Source organism: Glycine soja, chromosome 12 (assembly GCF_004193775.1).
Source record: "Glycine soja cultivar W05 chromosome 12, ASM419377v2, whole genome shotgun sequence".
NCBI lineage: Eukaryota > Viridiplantae > Streptophyta > Magnoliopsida > Fabales > Fabaceae > Glycine > Glycine soja.
The window spans coordinates 13,738,117-13,754,034 of NC_041013.1; the positions used below are offsets into that span (position 1 = coordinate 13,738,117).

At 35.2% G+C, this 15,918-nt stretch overlaps 1 protein-coding gene and 1 pseudogene across 1 annotated transcript; one reads left to right on the forward strand and one right to left on the reverse strand.

Moving 5' to 3' along the window:
* Nucleotides 1–618: 618 nt before the first annotated feature.
* Nucleotides 619–3,417, forward strand: LOC114378776 (annotated as a pseudogene).
* Nucleotides 3,418–15,121: 11,704 nt separating this feature from the next.
* LOC114378778 lies at nucleotides 15,122–15,463 on the reverse strand. The gene has a single exon (XM_028337401.1). It carries the CDS (start codon nucleotides 15,461–15,463, stop codon nucleotides 15,122–15,124), a length of 342 nt encoding a protein of 113 aa, XP_028193202.1.
* Nucleotides 15,464–15,918: the final 455 nt, after the last annotated feature.

Sequence of the window (15,918 nt, forward strand, 5' to 3'; positions counted from 1 at the left end):
TTTACACCTTGGCTTAGCGAGGCTTCATCTTGCTCCTCGAAGCCATTCTCTACGATATCCCACACATCTTGAGCTCCTTGTAGCGCCTTCATCTTGATACTCCAATTATCATAGTTGTTCTTTGTGAGCATCGGCATTTGGAAAGGAAAACCTCCATTCGCCATCTTTTGAGGATCTTGAAGCTCTGATACCACTTTGTTGGAAATAAGGCTTTTTATGTTTAGGAAAAGTGTTTAGGAATATTGGAGACTTTGAATAGAAACTTGATAGGAAGGAGAATTCTTTATGGAGGAGAGAACTTTGTATTTTTGCTTGATACAAATGTGTAGGATTACATCTCTATTTATACTACTCTAAGGAGAACTCTAGACACACTAATTCTAGAGAGTTCTCAACTCTAGAGATCCAAAGAGTATTCTAGAGAATATTAAAACCATAAGAAATATCTAGACACTCCAAACACTACAAGAATTCTCTAGAAACATGACCCATAATTACTTAAGCCCAAAATAACTAAGTCCAAGGAACCAAATAATTAATTTAGGCCCAAATCAAGTTTATATTTCAACAGTTGTTTCATACAATCCTTCTTGCATTTAAATCTTGCAGAGTTACAATATGGTTGAGTTTGTCCTCGAAACTTTGCTTGGGAATTTGAACTCACTTGTTCAAAAGGAGTTGCTACTATTTCTGGGTTTTGATCAAAACTTGGAAAAGCTTTCCAGCTTGTTGACTACAATCAAGGCAACACTTGAAGATGCTGAGGAGAAACAATTCTCAAACAGAGCTATAAAAGATTGGCTGGAAAAGCTAAAACATGCAGCTCACATCCTGGATGAAATCATTGACAAGTGTTCCTATGAAGGTTTGGGGTTGGAGTACCAAGGGGTCAAGTGTGGTCCATCAGACAAGGTACAATGCTCTTGCTTATCCTCTTTTCATCCCAAGCATGTTGTTTTCCGCTGCAAAATTGCTAAGAAAATAAAAAGAGTAAGTGATAGATTAATGGAAATTGTTGAAGAAAGGACTAAGTTTCATTTGACTAACATGGTTCGTGAGAGAAGAAGTGGAGTCCCTGAGTGGCGCCAAAGTGTCTCTCTCATCACTGAACCAAAATTCTACGGAAGAGAAGAAGATACGGATAGAATTTTAGACTTTTTTGATTCATGATGCTTCTCATTTTGAGGATTTATCCGTCTATCCAATAGTTGGTCTAGGTGGACTTGGAAAAACAACACTTGTCCAATTCATCTTCAATCAAGAGAAGGTAGTCAACCACTTTGAGTTAAGAATTTGGGTATGTGTTTCAGGAGATTTTAGTTTGGAGAGAATGACGAAAGCTATCATCGAAGCAGCATCTGGGCGTGCCTGCAAAAATTTGGATCTAGGTTCAAAAAGAAAAAGACTTCAAGATATTCTTCAAAGAAAAAGGTATTTGCTTGTTTTAGATGACATCTGGGATGATAACCAAGAGAATTGGAAGATGTTGAAATCTGTACTGGCTTGTGGGGCCAAGGGTGCTTGCATTTTAGTCACCACTCGTCAATCAAAGGTTGCAACAACCATGGGAACAATACCTACTCACCAGTTACCGGTTCTACCCGACAAATATTGTTGGGAATTGTTTAAGCACCAAGCCTTTGGACTGAATGAACAAGAACAAGTAGAGCTTGAAGACATAGGGAAGGAGATAGTACAGAAGTGTCGCGGAGTGCCTCTTGCTGCAAAAGCACTAGGAGGTACTTTACGCTTCAAGAGAAACAAGAATGAGTGGCTCAATGTTAAGGAAAGCAACCTTTTGGAGTTATCACACAATGAAAACTCCATTATTCCTGTCCTAAGATTGAGTTACTTGAACCTACCAATTGAGCACAGGCAATGTTTTGCTTATTGCGCAATATTTCCCAAAGATGAAAACATAGGGAAGCAATATTTAATTGAACTTTGGATGGCTAACGGATTCATTTCATCTGATGAAAGATTAGATGCTGAAGATGTTGGTGATGGAGTGTGGAATGAATTATATTGGAGATCATTTTTTCAAGATGTTGAGACAGATGAATTTGGCAACGTTACAAGGTTTAAGATGCATGATCTTGTTCATGATCTTGCACAATCTATTACAGAAGATGTTTGTTGCATTACAGAAAACAAATTTATAACTACTTTGCCTGAAAGAATACTTCATCTCTCAGATCATAGGTCAATGTGGAATGTACATAAGGAATCGACTGATTCAATGCAGTTGCGTCTATTCAAATCTCTGAGGACCTATATATTGCCAGATCACTATGGTGACCAACTTTCTCCTCATCCTGATGTGTTGAAATGTCATTCTTTGCGGGTGCTTGATTTTGTAAAAAGTGAAACGTTGTCATCTTCAATTGGTCTTTTAAAACATCTAAAGTACTTGAATCTTTCTGGTGGTGGCTTTGAAACTTTGCCAGAATTCCTATGTAAATTGTGGAATTTGCAGATATTGAAATTAGATCGTTGCAGTCGTCTCAAAATGTTGCCTAAAAGTTTGATATGCTTAAAAGCTCTACGGCAACTATCTTTTAGTGATTGCCAAGAACTATCAAGCTTGCCTCCTCAAATAGGGATGCTGACTTCCCTAAGGATTTTGACCAAGTTCTTTGTTGGCAAAGAAAGAGGGTTCTGTTTGGAAGAATTGGGACCAATGAAGCTTAAAGGAAATCTTGACATCAAGCATCTAGGAAATGTAAAAAGTTTAATGGATGCTAAAGAAGCCAATATGTCAAGTAAGCAATTGAATAAGTTGCGGTTGTCATGGGATAGAAATGAAGACTCTGAATTACAGGAAAATGTTGAGGAGATTCTTGAAGTGCTCCAACCTGATATCCAACACCTTTGGAGATTAGATGTGGAAGAATTCAAAGGTGCTCATTTCCCACAATGGATGTCTACTCCTTCTCTCAAGTATTTAACCCTTTTAAATCTGCTGAATTGTGAAAACTGTTTACAACTTCCACTATTGGGGAAACTGCCTTCTTTAAAGATTTTGGGTACAATAAATAATAATTACGTAGAATACCTCTATGAGGAGTCCTGTGATGGGGAAATAGTTTTCAGGGCTCTAGAAGATCTGACCATCCGTCATCATCCAAACTTTAAAAGGTTATCAAGGGAGTATGGGGAAAACATGTTCCCATGCCTTTCCAATCTTGAAATTACTGAATGTGCTCAATTTTTGGGAGAGGAAGTATTGCTGAAAGGGTTGGACTCTCTCACGGTATTTAGTTGTGATAAGTTTAATGTGTCACCAGGTTTTCAACGCCTTTGGAAATTGTGGATTTCTAATTGCAGAGAGGTGGAAGATTTGCAAGCTTTACAAGATATGACTTCCCTCAAGGTGTTAAGATTAAGGGATCTTCCAAAGCTAGAATCCTTGCCTGATTGCTTTGGAAACCTACCCTTGCTTTGCGAATTAATTTTTTACTGTTCCAAGTTGACGTGTCTTCCAATGAGCCTAAGACTTACCAGTTTGCAATAGTTGACTATTTTTGGCTGCCATCCAGAGTTAGAGAAGCGATGTGAGAAAGAAACAGGAGTGGACTGGCCAAACATAGCTCATATTCCCCATATTTCAGTTGGCAGTAAACATTATGATCATATTTCCGATTGAGGTATATTGTGGATCCTATTCCTTGTCTCGTATATATATTTTCACAAAATTTTAGGATTATGCATTCAAATAGTCAAATAAATTTTAGGATTTCTCTATTTCATTCCCAATATATGAATCAGATTTAATGTCTTTCTTTCTTTCTTTTTGTCACCTCCTAGATTCCTAACATCAATAACAGTTTATCAAAATTGAGCAATTCTGAACTCAATAATCACCCTCTATGCCTCAACCGAGAATTCAACATACTTTTTTCTGCAATGGATTTTATTTTTACTTCTTTTTTCTTTAAAAATATAAACATATCACTTCAATTAACATTGTTTGTACTTTCTAGCATGCTAATTGTAACACCCCACTTTTCAGAAATTAATTTAAAAGAGATTTTATTTAAAAATAAATAAAGTTTTAGAAAATAAAGAAATATTTATTTGGCTTTTATTTAATTAAAAAGAATTTTTTTAAAAAGGGATGTTTATTTAATTATTTAGTTATCAGAGTAAAATAAATTGTTTTTTATAAAATAATAAAATAAGGAAAAATAGAGCAAATAATAGGCTTATAGTAGTTAGAGATATAAATAACTCTTTTAACCATCATAATAGTTTTTACAAGATATTTTTATGTTTTTCTCTTTTTCTCTGATGCTCAAGAATCTTAAAATTGGAGGAGGAGCTCTAGAGAGCACTGGAAACGTCACCATTACTAATAGAGAATGTTTGAACGACTACCTTAAGACAAGGGATGAGTTACTCACCCTTAAAGATTAGGATGAACATGTGTAGGGATCCCTAGAGGATCAATTTTTGATTATTTTGGGTTGTTTTATGAAATTCAATTTTGTTCTCATGCTTTTAATCACGAATTGATTGTGTTTGACAGAACAATTGATATCCCGATATGAAATTATTGTATCTATTCCCTTGTTTTGTGCTTTAAAAAACTATCTATCATTATAATGTGCGTCTTTCTCTTGTTTCTCGTACCTATAAATTATACGTTTGATTGCTTTATCATCATGAATTGGGTGCACTTTCAGTATATTTGTGTCACGAGATATCTATTTGATTTTAATATATTATTGTTCAATTAACTACCGACAACCTCCGTGTTTTGCTTATTGATGATGATTGGAAAGATTTTTATATAATACTCCATGCATGATACCACGCGAATGTGCAGGGTTGCACTTTGCTCTTGAATCAATTGGATATAATCATAAAACTATAGAAAATAATAGGACAAGATTTACTATATTAGCGCGAGAATTAGATTGTTGGAAGTGTTCTTTATCATGTTTTGATCTCATAGGCTTATTACGTGTTGATGATCATAACACATATGTATGCATATAAATTGTTAAAATAAATTAGGAATTAAAAGTTCAAGTAATAAAATTAAATTGAAGGAAATTAATATATTAAGATTCAACGATAAATACTTTTAATGCTTTTTTAGTTTAATTATTTATTAACTTTTTTTTAATTGAAAATAATATAGTTCGATTTAATATATACATATTTTGTGCCATGTAAATGATAATATTGTGTGATGTGTATATGATTCATGAGGTGTGAAACATGTTGATTTGAGATTATAATATTGTGATTATGATAAGGTGCATGTGATAAATTGAGTATGTGTTGAATTATAAGATACATGTGTATTGAGATTTTGTACACATTGAGTTGTGAGCTATGAACTGTACAATTACACAATTCTAAGACTCTTTAAAGGTGATGAGTTAATGCGTGACAAATTTTATGATGGATTCCATTGTGTAAACCCAACGAGTCTAATCACTTTGAGGTGTGACAAGTTAAAATGATTTTTAAAATAATTGAGTAGTTGTGTGTATTGCATAATTTATAGGTATACTCTGTGTGTTAAAATATGTTTTGATTGGGTTGGACCAGAATTAGGAGGAAGAGGCCTCAATGGACTTCTGTCTTGGGATAAATACACTCATTTTGAGTGCTCTTTTAAGCATGTGTCGATCTCACATAGTTGGAACATTCTTGCAAAATAGCATAACCCTTATTGGCCTCCCTATGATTTCACTTAGTGAGAGTAACCTGGCATACTCATTGTGTGGCCTATCTTGTCATGTTCTTCTAAGCGTCTGACGAGATTTTTCATTGAAAATAATACCACATTGCATGTAGGTTTGAGTCTAATATATCAATTGCATAACGCTTGTGTTTGATTTTCATTGAGTTGCAAATTGAGACTCGGTGTTGTTTCTAAAGTGTGTGGACTTGAATGAGTGTGAACGTTTGTGTATGATTTTTGTGAAGTGATGATGCTGCATGTGTAAGTTTGGCCCTATATTGTTTACATGTCTCATATGCTCTTAATGCTTTATTTATATAGGAATGTGATAACTCACTCTTGGTGTGCGTTTGTGTCTGGGTTGAATGTCATGTTGTTTCAGGTGAGCCAAGTCATGATGATGATCATGCTGGAGATGAAGAGGGGTAACCTTTCTTATGGGATTGGTTTGATAGGATATGACATCGGGGCATGAATTTTATTTAATTACACATGATATTTTGAATATGACAGTTGATCTTATTTTGTTATGTTATTTAATATTTTCTTATAAACTTGGACGACCTTGTTTTAGGTTGAAAACATTTTTAATTTCTTTTTATTTAAGATTTGATTTGGTAGTATGAAATGAATGTGAATCATTTTCTCATACAGTTTAGTTTATGTTATTTGAGAATAATTCAGTTATCGAATTTTTTTGTACTTTTTATTATATATATAGAGGGTGTGAGAGGGCATGGCTAGGAAGGGATACAGACTTGGGAAAATTACATTCTCCCCATGAACAGTATTCTCGGATTTGCAGAACTGCAATTAGATTATTCGCGCAGGCTGTTTGGAGATTTTTGTGTTTTGTTGACCAAGAAAAAAAAGAAGATTTCTGTGTGTTTTCCTTTATGTAAAGTTTACTTTAAGCTTGGATAAACATGTTGCTGTAATTTTTTTATATATTTGTTTTGTTTGCTCCTTTGTTTATTTGACCTCCTACCACAGGTTTTTTTTAACAGTGTATTAAAAAGTGAATTTGCATTATTTGCTTTTCTATATTTATTTGATCTCACCTGTCTTATTTATTAATTTAATGTATTAAAAACTACTGTATATATGTAAGTATATCAAAATTAAGGTCAAAACTCTCACAAAAGTAAGTATAGGCTTGTATCATGCTTTTAAGACTTAGTGATCCGTGGGATGCGCGGATTTGATAGATAAATTAATTGAGTAATTTATTTGACGGCTGAATGAAAAGTAAATTTCAATATTATAACAACCGACTAATATGTAGAGCAATATAGTAGCAGCAAACCAGTATTAGTGTATCCGTAAATAGAGCAACCATCTTTCCATGATGTTCAATATGATGCTCACAATAAACTATTTTTGCTTGTGAAGTTATGAAGTTAGTGTGCTTTTAGCCTAGAATGCAATAGAAATTCAATATGTATCTTTAAAAATACCGATAAGTTTAATATCAATATACAAATATATAGAAATATAAATACAGAATAGAAGATAGAAGATTACGGTACTTTAACGGAAGAGAGGAAACAAAAATAGAAGATACAAGATTATCTTATTTTATTTTTTTCCAAGATAGAACCTTTTAATTCCGTGATATTCCCCCCAAAAATGGTGAATTGCATCTGAAATTGGGTGTTTCTATAATGCCCTATTGATAGAAAAAGGAACCTGAATTGTCGTCTCATGGATATTTCAGAAAGAACCCGGATTGCCTAATGCGCGGGTGTTTCAGCTTATCATTTGCTTGAGCAGTGAATATTGGAAGCATTACGTATCATTGAGGAGTGAAAGCCTGAGATTGACAATGAAATAACACGTAACCAAATATGCTGATGTGACAAAAATTAATAAAATGATGTGAGTGTAGCTTATTAGCTTTGATTCCCTAAATTGAATTATAATGATTGTTACGATTAATTGATTGCAATCTATTTTTTTATAATTGTAATTTTAAAATAATAATTAATTATTTTAAAGTATATTTTATAATTAATTGATGCAAATTAAGATAATAAGTCACAAATAATATATATATATATATATATATATATATATATATATATATATATGAATGATAGAGGAGCCTAAATCAATTATCACTTTAACGTGTACATAGACACAGCTCCGATTAAAATTATGGAAGACAAAATAAAACTAACTACTTTTCATTCTTGACAACTAATGATCAAATTTGTAATTAATGAGTTTTAAATAATTATTTTCATATTAAGGCCGATGTTAAATTATATCATAAATAATTGAACAAGGTCATATTCTTTAATGTTTCTCACAATAAAAATAAAGAGAAAACAGAAACAGCAACATGTGAAAACAAAAGTTACTAACCGACATAAGATAATCAAAAGAAATAAAATAAAATTACAGAACATCAATTTTATTTTTTTGATCTTGGCATGTAACTTAAGTTAAAGATCTTGTTTTTACATAAAGTTAAAACTCCTTTAAACTTATTTAGTAATTAGTTTTAGTAATGTTCATAAGTCACAAATAATATATGTGGGTAAATTCGATAGTCATGTGCTACTAATGTAAAACATTTTTAATTATTATCCTATCGCAATTCAATGTTAATATAAATTTTAAAAATTAATAAATTTATCATACATGATATATATATATATATATATATATATATATATATATATATATATATATATATATATATATATATTCACGATTCACGAATGGGATGGCTTTTGTTGCTTTGGAACCCAAGAAATTGTCTATATATAATGTATAAGACCTATGCAATCCAATTCCACAGTTGGTTGCCGTGATGTTGAGGGAGAAAGAATCACATGGTATTGTCTCAGATGTCTCTTTCAAGGATTAGGAAGATTAATAGGAATCCACACCTCACCTTCAGAGATAATGGCCAACAAATTACCGCATGAGAACCTAATGTTTGTTCATGCATTGTGATGTAGCTAATCCAATGGTCAATATGCTTAGGACATCTCACATGTTTCATCAAATAATTGTAAGCTGACAGTTCTATTGATATATATATCTACCATGTACTAAATAATATTACAGTGACAGATTGGCAGCTCTTAATAAGTTTTGGGAGGCAAAAAGAAAACCAATACTAAATACATGATCATGAGGCCCTATGAACCACATTTTTTATGTACGGAAAATTCTAAACGGCACCAACCTAAAGTTTGCATGCATTAAGTTCATTGTCCCTACCCCCTTAATAATTGTTAATATGATCCACTTTATTTCTTTTGATATACTTTATCTTAACTACTATAACATGTTACACTGATTCTTGAGAAAGTCCTCGAGACAACACCACATGCCATTCTCTCTACGATGGTCCCATTACTCTTATCTCATAGCCCTCATTCACCAACAATTCATGCAGCCATTGGTTTATTACATATTCCTTTGTCTATATATATTCATGGCTACAAGCACTATCACCAACACATAACATTCAAACCCTAAAGCATTCAAAATTTTCAATACTTTTCTTATACAGTTCTCTCCTCAAATCAATACAACAATGGGTTTTTTTTAGCACCAAAAATGAAGGCACCCCGACAGAGCGACCACGAAGAGAAGTCTCACGCCCTAAACACCTTGAAGACTACGTGTGAGCTGGTACCATGCAGGGTCATGCATGCGTATGCATGGATACCAGTTAGTTAGGGATACCGTTAGTTAGTTACAATAGGGTCGTTATTCTGTTATTGCAAGGTAGTTGCTGCCATTGTAAGCCATAGCAATGTAAGACCCGTGTATAAAAGGAAAGCTCACTCATGAATAAAGCAAAGAAATCATTTCCTAGTATTAGCTTAGTGTAGTTATCTCTCTCTCTCTCTCTCTCCTCTGCTCTTAACAGCTGGTCCGACTTGCTACCATGGCAGAACACGGAACCCGTTGTACCACCACGGATCGACTCGAAGAAGCCATCTCCACCCTCGCCGAGAAACACTCCGAGCTGGCCAGCAAAGTTGATGCCATGTGTGAGCATTTTTCTAACATGGCTCCACCTCCATCCCCGTCTTTTCGTCCTCACCAATGTCCCCCAGTCAAGCTTGACGTCCCACGGTTCAACGACTACGATCCATTAGGGTGGATCTTCAAAATCTCTTAGTTCTTTGATTATCAAGGGACACCGGAGGAAGACCGCATCACCGTCGCATCATTTTATCTCGACGGAGCAGCGCTTAGTTGGTTCTAATGGATGCATAGGAATGACTTTATCACGTCATGGCCGGCGTTACTTCAGGCTATCGAGACTCGCTTCGCACCGTCGTTCTACGATGAGCCCCGCGACACATTGTTCAAATTAATACAGAGAACCTCAGTCACGGAGTACCTAACGGAGTTTGAAATGTTAGCAAATCGCATCGTTGGACTCTCTCCCCCCATGTTATTGAGTTGTTTCATTTCTGGCCTAAATCCTAAGATTCGATGTGAGGTGCAAGCGTTTCAACCAGTATCCTTGCCTCAGGCCATGGCCCTTGCTCATCTCCAAGAGGACAAGGTGAATGGTTGCCGAAAACCTTCGAGATCCTCTTTTCCTCTGCCACATAAGCATTACTTTGGGCCGTTTCGCATTTTGGAGTGCATTGGCAAAATTGCATATCGTCTGCAACTTCCTCAAGAATCCAGGATACACCCTATGTTCCATTGCTTGATGCTCCGTCCACATCATGGGCCCTTCGAGTTACCAACTTCATCTCTTCCACCAGAAGCTCTTCACAATCAACCTGTCCTTGAACTGCTAACCATCCTTGACTCACGAGTTGACTCGTCCACCTCCTTGCCAACTCGTTTGGTGCTTGTACAATGGGTTGGTTTACCTCCAGAAGATTCTACTTGGGAAAAGTGGGAAGATGTTTGCAGTGCCCATCACCTTGAGGACAAGGTGAATTTTCGAGGGGAGGGTAATGTTAGAACCAGAAATGAAGGCACCCCCACAGAGCGACCATGAAGAGAAGTCTCGCGCCCTAAACACCTTGAAGACTACGTGTGAGCTGGTACCATGCATGGTCATGCATGCGTATGCATGGATACCAGTTAATTAGGGATACTGTTACTCAGTTACAATAGCGTCGTTATTCTGTTATCACAATGTAGTTGCTGCCATTGCAGGCCATAGCAATGTAAGACCCGCGTATAAAAGGAAAGCTCACTCATGAATAAAGCAGAGAAATCATTTCCCAGTATTAGCTCAGTGTAGTTATCTCTCTCTCTCTCTCTCTCTTCTGCTCTTAACAGTTTTCATTTACCTGGTATCAGAACTGCATTATTTACAACAAATCAAGCATCTTCAAAAGTGGCGAATCCATCAAGGGCTATCTTGCAGTCTATGTCAATGAGAAAATGAAGCAGTTCTTTATCCTGGTATCACACTTGAATCAACCTTCATTCCAGGAATTGTTGAGTAGAGCTGAGGTAGAGTTTGGATATTATCATCCCATGGGTGGCCTCACAATTCCTTGCAGTGAGGATGTCTTCCAATGTATAACTTCTTGCTTGAATTGACGATAAATCTCACACTCTTGGAGTCTAACACAGATTACTGAACCAGTGTAGATAGATTCCACTCTTGTAAAACTGAAAGTTAGAGCCACACGCATCAATAGCTACAGAAACTGGTTGATTGGCACAACTTTTTGCAGTGCCCTCTCATTGCTGGCAGGGACATCCTCATACCCAGTAGTAGTAGTAGAAGTAGGGTTGGCTTCTTCATTTGCATTGCAATTTCCATCAATACCCTTATAAGGGTAATTGGGGTCTTGGGTCCATGATTTTGAATGATGAATTTGAAAGCATCATCCATAAGACCACCCTCACAACCTTGGTCCACACCCGGTGTCAATCACCAAGCTCTTGTTCTTAAAAAGAGATCAATTTTCCAGCCATCACTGCATGAATTCCATTGTACAGGTCACAAATTGAGATTGTTGGTAGTTGGTTAGATGATAATTGATAGTTGATAGTTTTTTAGAATTATTTTAGAAAGAAGACTACGTCATTGATTTCTTGGATGATCAATTACAACATACCAATTACCTATTTATAGGCTCAAGTCACCAACCTCTCAATGGTGGTGAATGTTTCTACATTACTTTAGGTCTTTCTAGAGTTTTCATGATAGATTAGTATCATGATAGTTCTAGATTTTTCTATCTTATACATAAACTTATAGTTCTAGATTGTTCTACCATATTCATACACACTATAGTTCTAGGATATTCTACCTTTTTATACATATTATATTTATGAATATTCTAGAAATTTGTAGCAATTTCAACAGAGATGTACCAGAGATACATGTTCATGTAGTACTATTATTTGATAATTCATCTGTTTCCGTAAAAGGTGTACCATTGGGACAATGAATTTAATTTTTGGGTGATAGTATGATAAAAAAAATACCACTAGCTCTGTCATTTGTCCCATCCCAAATTAATATATTCAAGTTCCTCTTTGTTCCTTGAAAAATACGCCTAGCTCTTTCGAGCCGTGTATTTGAAGCACCGTGCGTGTAAGCTATTATATGCTGTGAAATAATAAAAATCAAGTCATTTTTTTCCAGCAGCCACTACTAGTGTCTATAGTTCTTATTGCAGAGGAAAGTAAACAATGTAATTGACAAACAAACAAATAGCAATTGAATTCGATGTCATTAATAAAAAATTGGTAATCTTTACAATTAGGTTGAGAAGATGCCTATTGTATAAAATGTCTATTAAATAAGTCAGTGTCTCCAACAGTGCGAGATTTATTGTCCATTCAAGGGAAAAGTTATATGTTGGAAAACATCTTCACTCTAAGGAATTGTGAGGCCACCCATGGAATGATCATATCCAAACTCTTCCTCAGCTTGACTCAACAAGTCCTGGAATGAAGGTAGGTTCGAGTATGATATGGCAATGATGAACCACTTTTGATGCCCGTCAAATAGAAGGTAAACGGAAACCCATTTTTCTGCTTGATTGAAGGAAGAAGAACAATCACAAATTTTCTAAGAATGAATATAATTGTTGAAACTTGAGGATTGCAACTTCTTGTGTTGTTTGTAAAGACCGAGGATAGTGTATATATAGTTTCTAAGATTCAGTGGAAACCCAATTCCCATAGAAAATGACAGGTAAAGGAAGGAGGGCATACACATGAGATATCACATGGTGTTGTCTTCAGTAACTCTATTAAGGATAAGAGGTGAAGACGTGTGTAACCAAATGAGACGTGCCTAATAAAAACCTAATGTTAATTCATGCATTAATTGATAGTCCATATTTTTGTAAACATGCTGGGAACATGTTTTTCTTCTTATTATATTGAAGTACTGGTGGAAAGTAATTTCAGGCTGATGAATTATAAGGCAATGGATAGTGAGAGATCCTATATCATTTTAATTCTGTGGTTTGAGATTACACATCTATTTATTTCAAGTGGAACCAGTGAGAAAGTCCTCCAAGGCAATACAATATGCCCTTATGGGTCATTCACGTCCTAAAGCATTTAGAGTTCAAAAACTTGCATCTTATTCACAAGTCTTTTCTCACTTTCTCTTCCCAAGTCTCAACTCATAAAACAACAACGGGTTTTTGCTTACCTGGCATCAGGAAGACATCGGTTGCTGCAAACAAATTAGCACCGTCAAAAGCCGTGAAGGTGCAAAAGGCTACCTTGCAGTCTATGTTGGAGTGAAAATGAAGCGGTTTGTTATCCCATATCATGCTTGAGCAAACCTTCCTTTCAAGATATGTTGAATCAAGCTGAGGAAGAATTCGGGTATGAGCACCCAATAGGTGGTCTCTGTTGGTTTTGTGGAGAAAATTATAAAACATAGAGGAGAGAAGAGAGACAATATGTATATGGAGGAAATATAATTATTCTATTCTAATTCAAATTGTTCTTAGCAGCGATACAATAAATAGCAAAAGATAAACTAATTAGATAACAAGATATTAGCAAAACAGAATATTAAAACTAACTTGCTCCTTAAAGATAGGAACCACTTATTGACTAGGCTAATCCATTAAAACTGACTTAGTCCTAAAATATAGGAAATCAACTTATTTACTAAATCCTATTTTAAAAACTGAAAAATAAAATATTATGCAGTTACAGAAGTATATCTTCAACACTCCTCCTTGCTTTTGGAACTGCAAACTTGAATTCTTTGAGTTCAAGTTTGTTTATAGGTAGTGACTTTGTAAACATGTCAGCCAGTTGATCTTTAGACTTGCAGTAAATTAAGTTCACTTCTCCACTTTGTTGCATCTTTATCAAATAATAGACTTTGATGTTGAAATGTTTAGTCTTCCCATGATTCACGGAATTGTTTGCAATAGCAATGGCTACTTGATTGTCAACAAAAATTCCAATTTTGTTCTTTTGAGCAAATAGAATGTTTGGCCTTGTTGTAGTGAGATACATTAGACATCCAATCAAGCTCCCATAATATCCTTCATCAATGTTATCAACACCTTCTTCCTTGTTGAACTTCTCCTTTTGATTTATCGGTGTGCTAACAGATTTGCATTCCTCCATTTGAAACTTCTTCAAATTTTCTTTTGCATATTTCCTTTTTTTCATGTTTAGCATTCTTTAAAGATGGCAATGACCAAGTCTCTTGTGCTTGAATTTTGTGGGTGTGACTTGAGTGAAATAGATTGTATGCTCCTCCTCTGCTGGATCAAATGAAAAGCTTTTACCTTTCATTTTAAGCCTTAGAACTTCCCGGCCAAAAATGTCATAGATAAAACAATGTTGATGTTCAAAGGACACTTTAAATCCCTTTTTAATCAACTGACCTACACTTAACAAGTTTTGGTCAATGTTAGGTACATAAAGAACATCTGATATTAATTTGATACCTGAACACGTTGAAATTGCAACAGTTCCTTTTTCTTTTACTGGAATATAGCCACCATTCCCAATTCTGACCTTTGAGACATTAGTTGGCTTCAAATCCTTGAATAGAGTCTTATCATATGTCATGTGATTCGTACAACCACTATCAATCAACCAACTTTCACTTGATTCACTACTCAAGAAGCATGTGGCCACAAACAGTTGGTCCTCCTCGTCTTGATTAGCAATCTGAGCTCCCTCATCATGGTGATTTTTGTTGGGGCAGATCACCGCTTCATGCCCTATCTGGTTGCACTTGTTACATTTTACATTTGGTCTCCTCCAACATCTGAAAGGTGCATGACCTTTTTTGCCACAATGATGACAAGGTGGCTAAATTTTCTTTTTATCCTTACCTTTGGTTTGGTTGTTTGCACTATTTTCGCTACTTGCTGGTTGATTCTTCTTGAAAAAATCCTTTTTGCTTTCATCAACTTCATGATGTTTGGCAGGCAAAGCACCTTCGACAACACGATCTTGCCTCATCAACCTTCGCTACTCTTGAGCTTGCAGGGCATGTAGCACTTCTGCCAATGTGATTTTTGACAGATCCTTTGTGTTCTCCAATGAGGCTATAGATGCTTCATATCTCTCCAGCACCGTTACCAAAATTTTATCTACAATTCTCGAATAAGCAAAATCACTTTCCAACAACTTTATCTTGTTGGCAATACCCAACAATTTGTTTAAGTATTCTTTGATTGTCTCTGACTCTTCCATCCTTTGAAGCTCAAATTCCCTCCTTAAATTCAGCACTTGCATGCTTCGTATTCTATCATCTCCAGCGTATTCCTCTTTCAGATAATCCCAAATTGCTTTAGGTGATTTAAGAGTCATGATTCTGATGAATATCATTTGTGAAACACCAGTGAAAAAACATGATCTCGCCTTTGCCTTCTTCATCTTTCTTTCCTTGTGATTTTTAATTTGGGCCATGGTGGGATTTTCAGGCAGCAGATATATTTCATAATCCTCTTCCACAACATCCCACAAATCTAAAGACTCCATGTAGGATTGCATTTTCACTTCCCAAAGATCATAATTCTTTCCATCAAAGATTGTAAGAGTTATGTGGGAAAAACTTGCTTCACCTTCCATGGTACAGGTCTCGTAAGAATAAGGCTTTGGATACCAATTGTTGATTTTGTGGAAGAAATTATAAAAAAATAGAGGAGAGAAGAGAGACAATACGTATATGGAGGAAATAAAATTATTCTATTCTAATTCAAATTGTTCTCAGCAGCGATACAATAAATAGCAAAAGATAAACTAATTGGATAACAAGATATTAG

Excerpts from the sequence above, each read along its gene's own strand:
- LOC114378778 (XM_028337401.1), bottom strand. The coding sequence starts at position 15,463 with ATGACTCTTAAATCACCTAAAGCAATTTGGGATTATCTGAAAGAGGAA.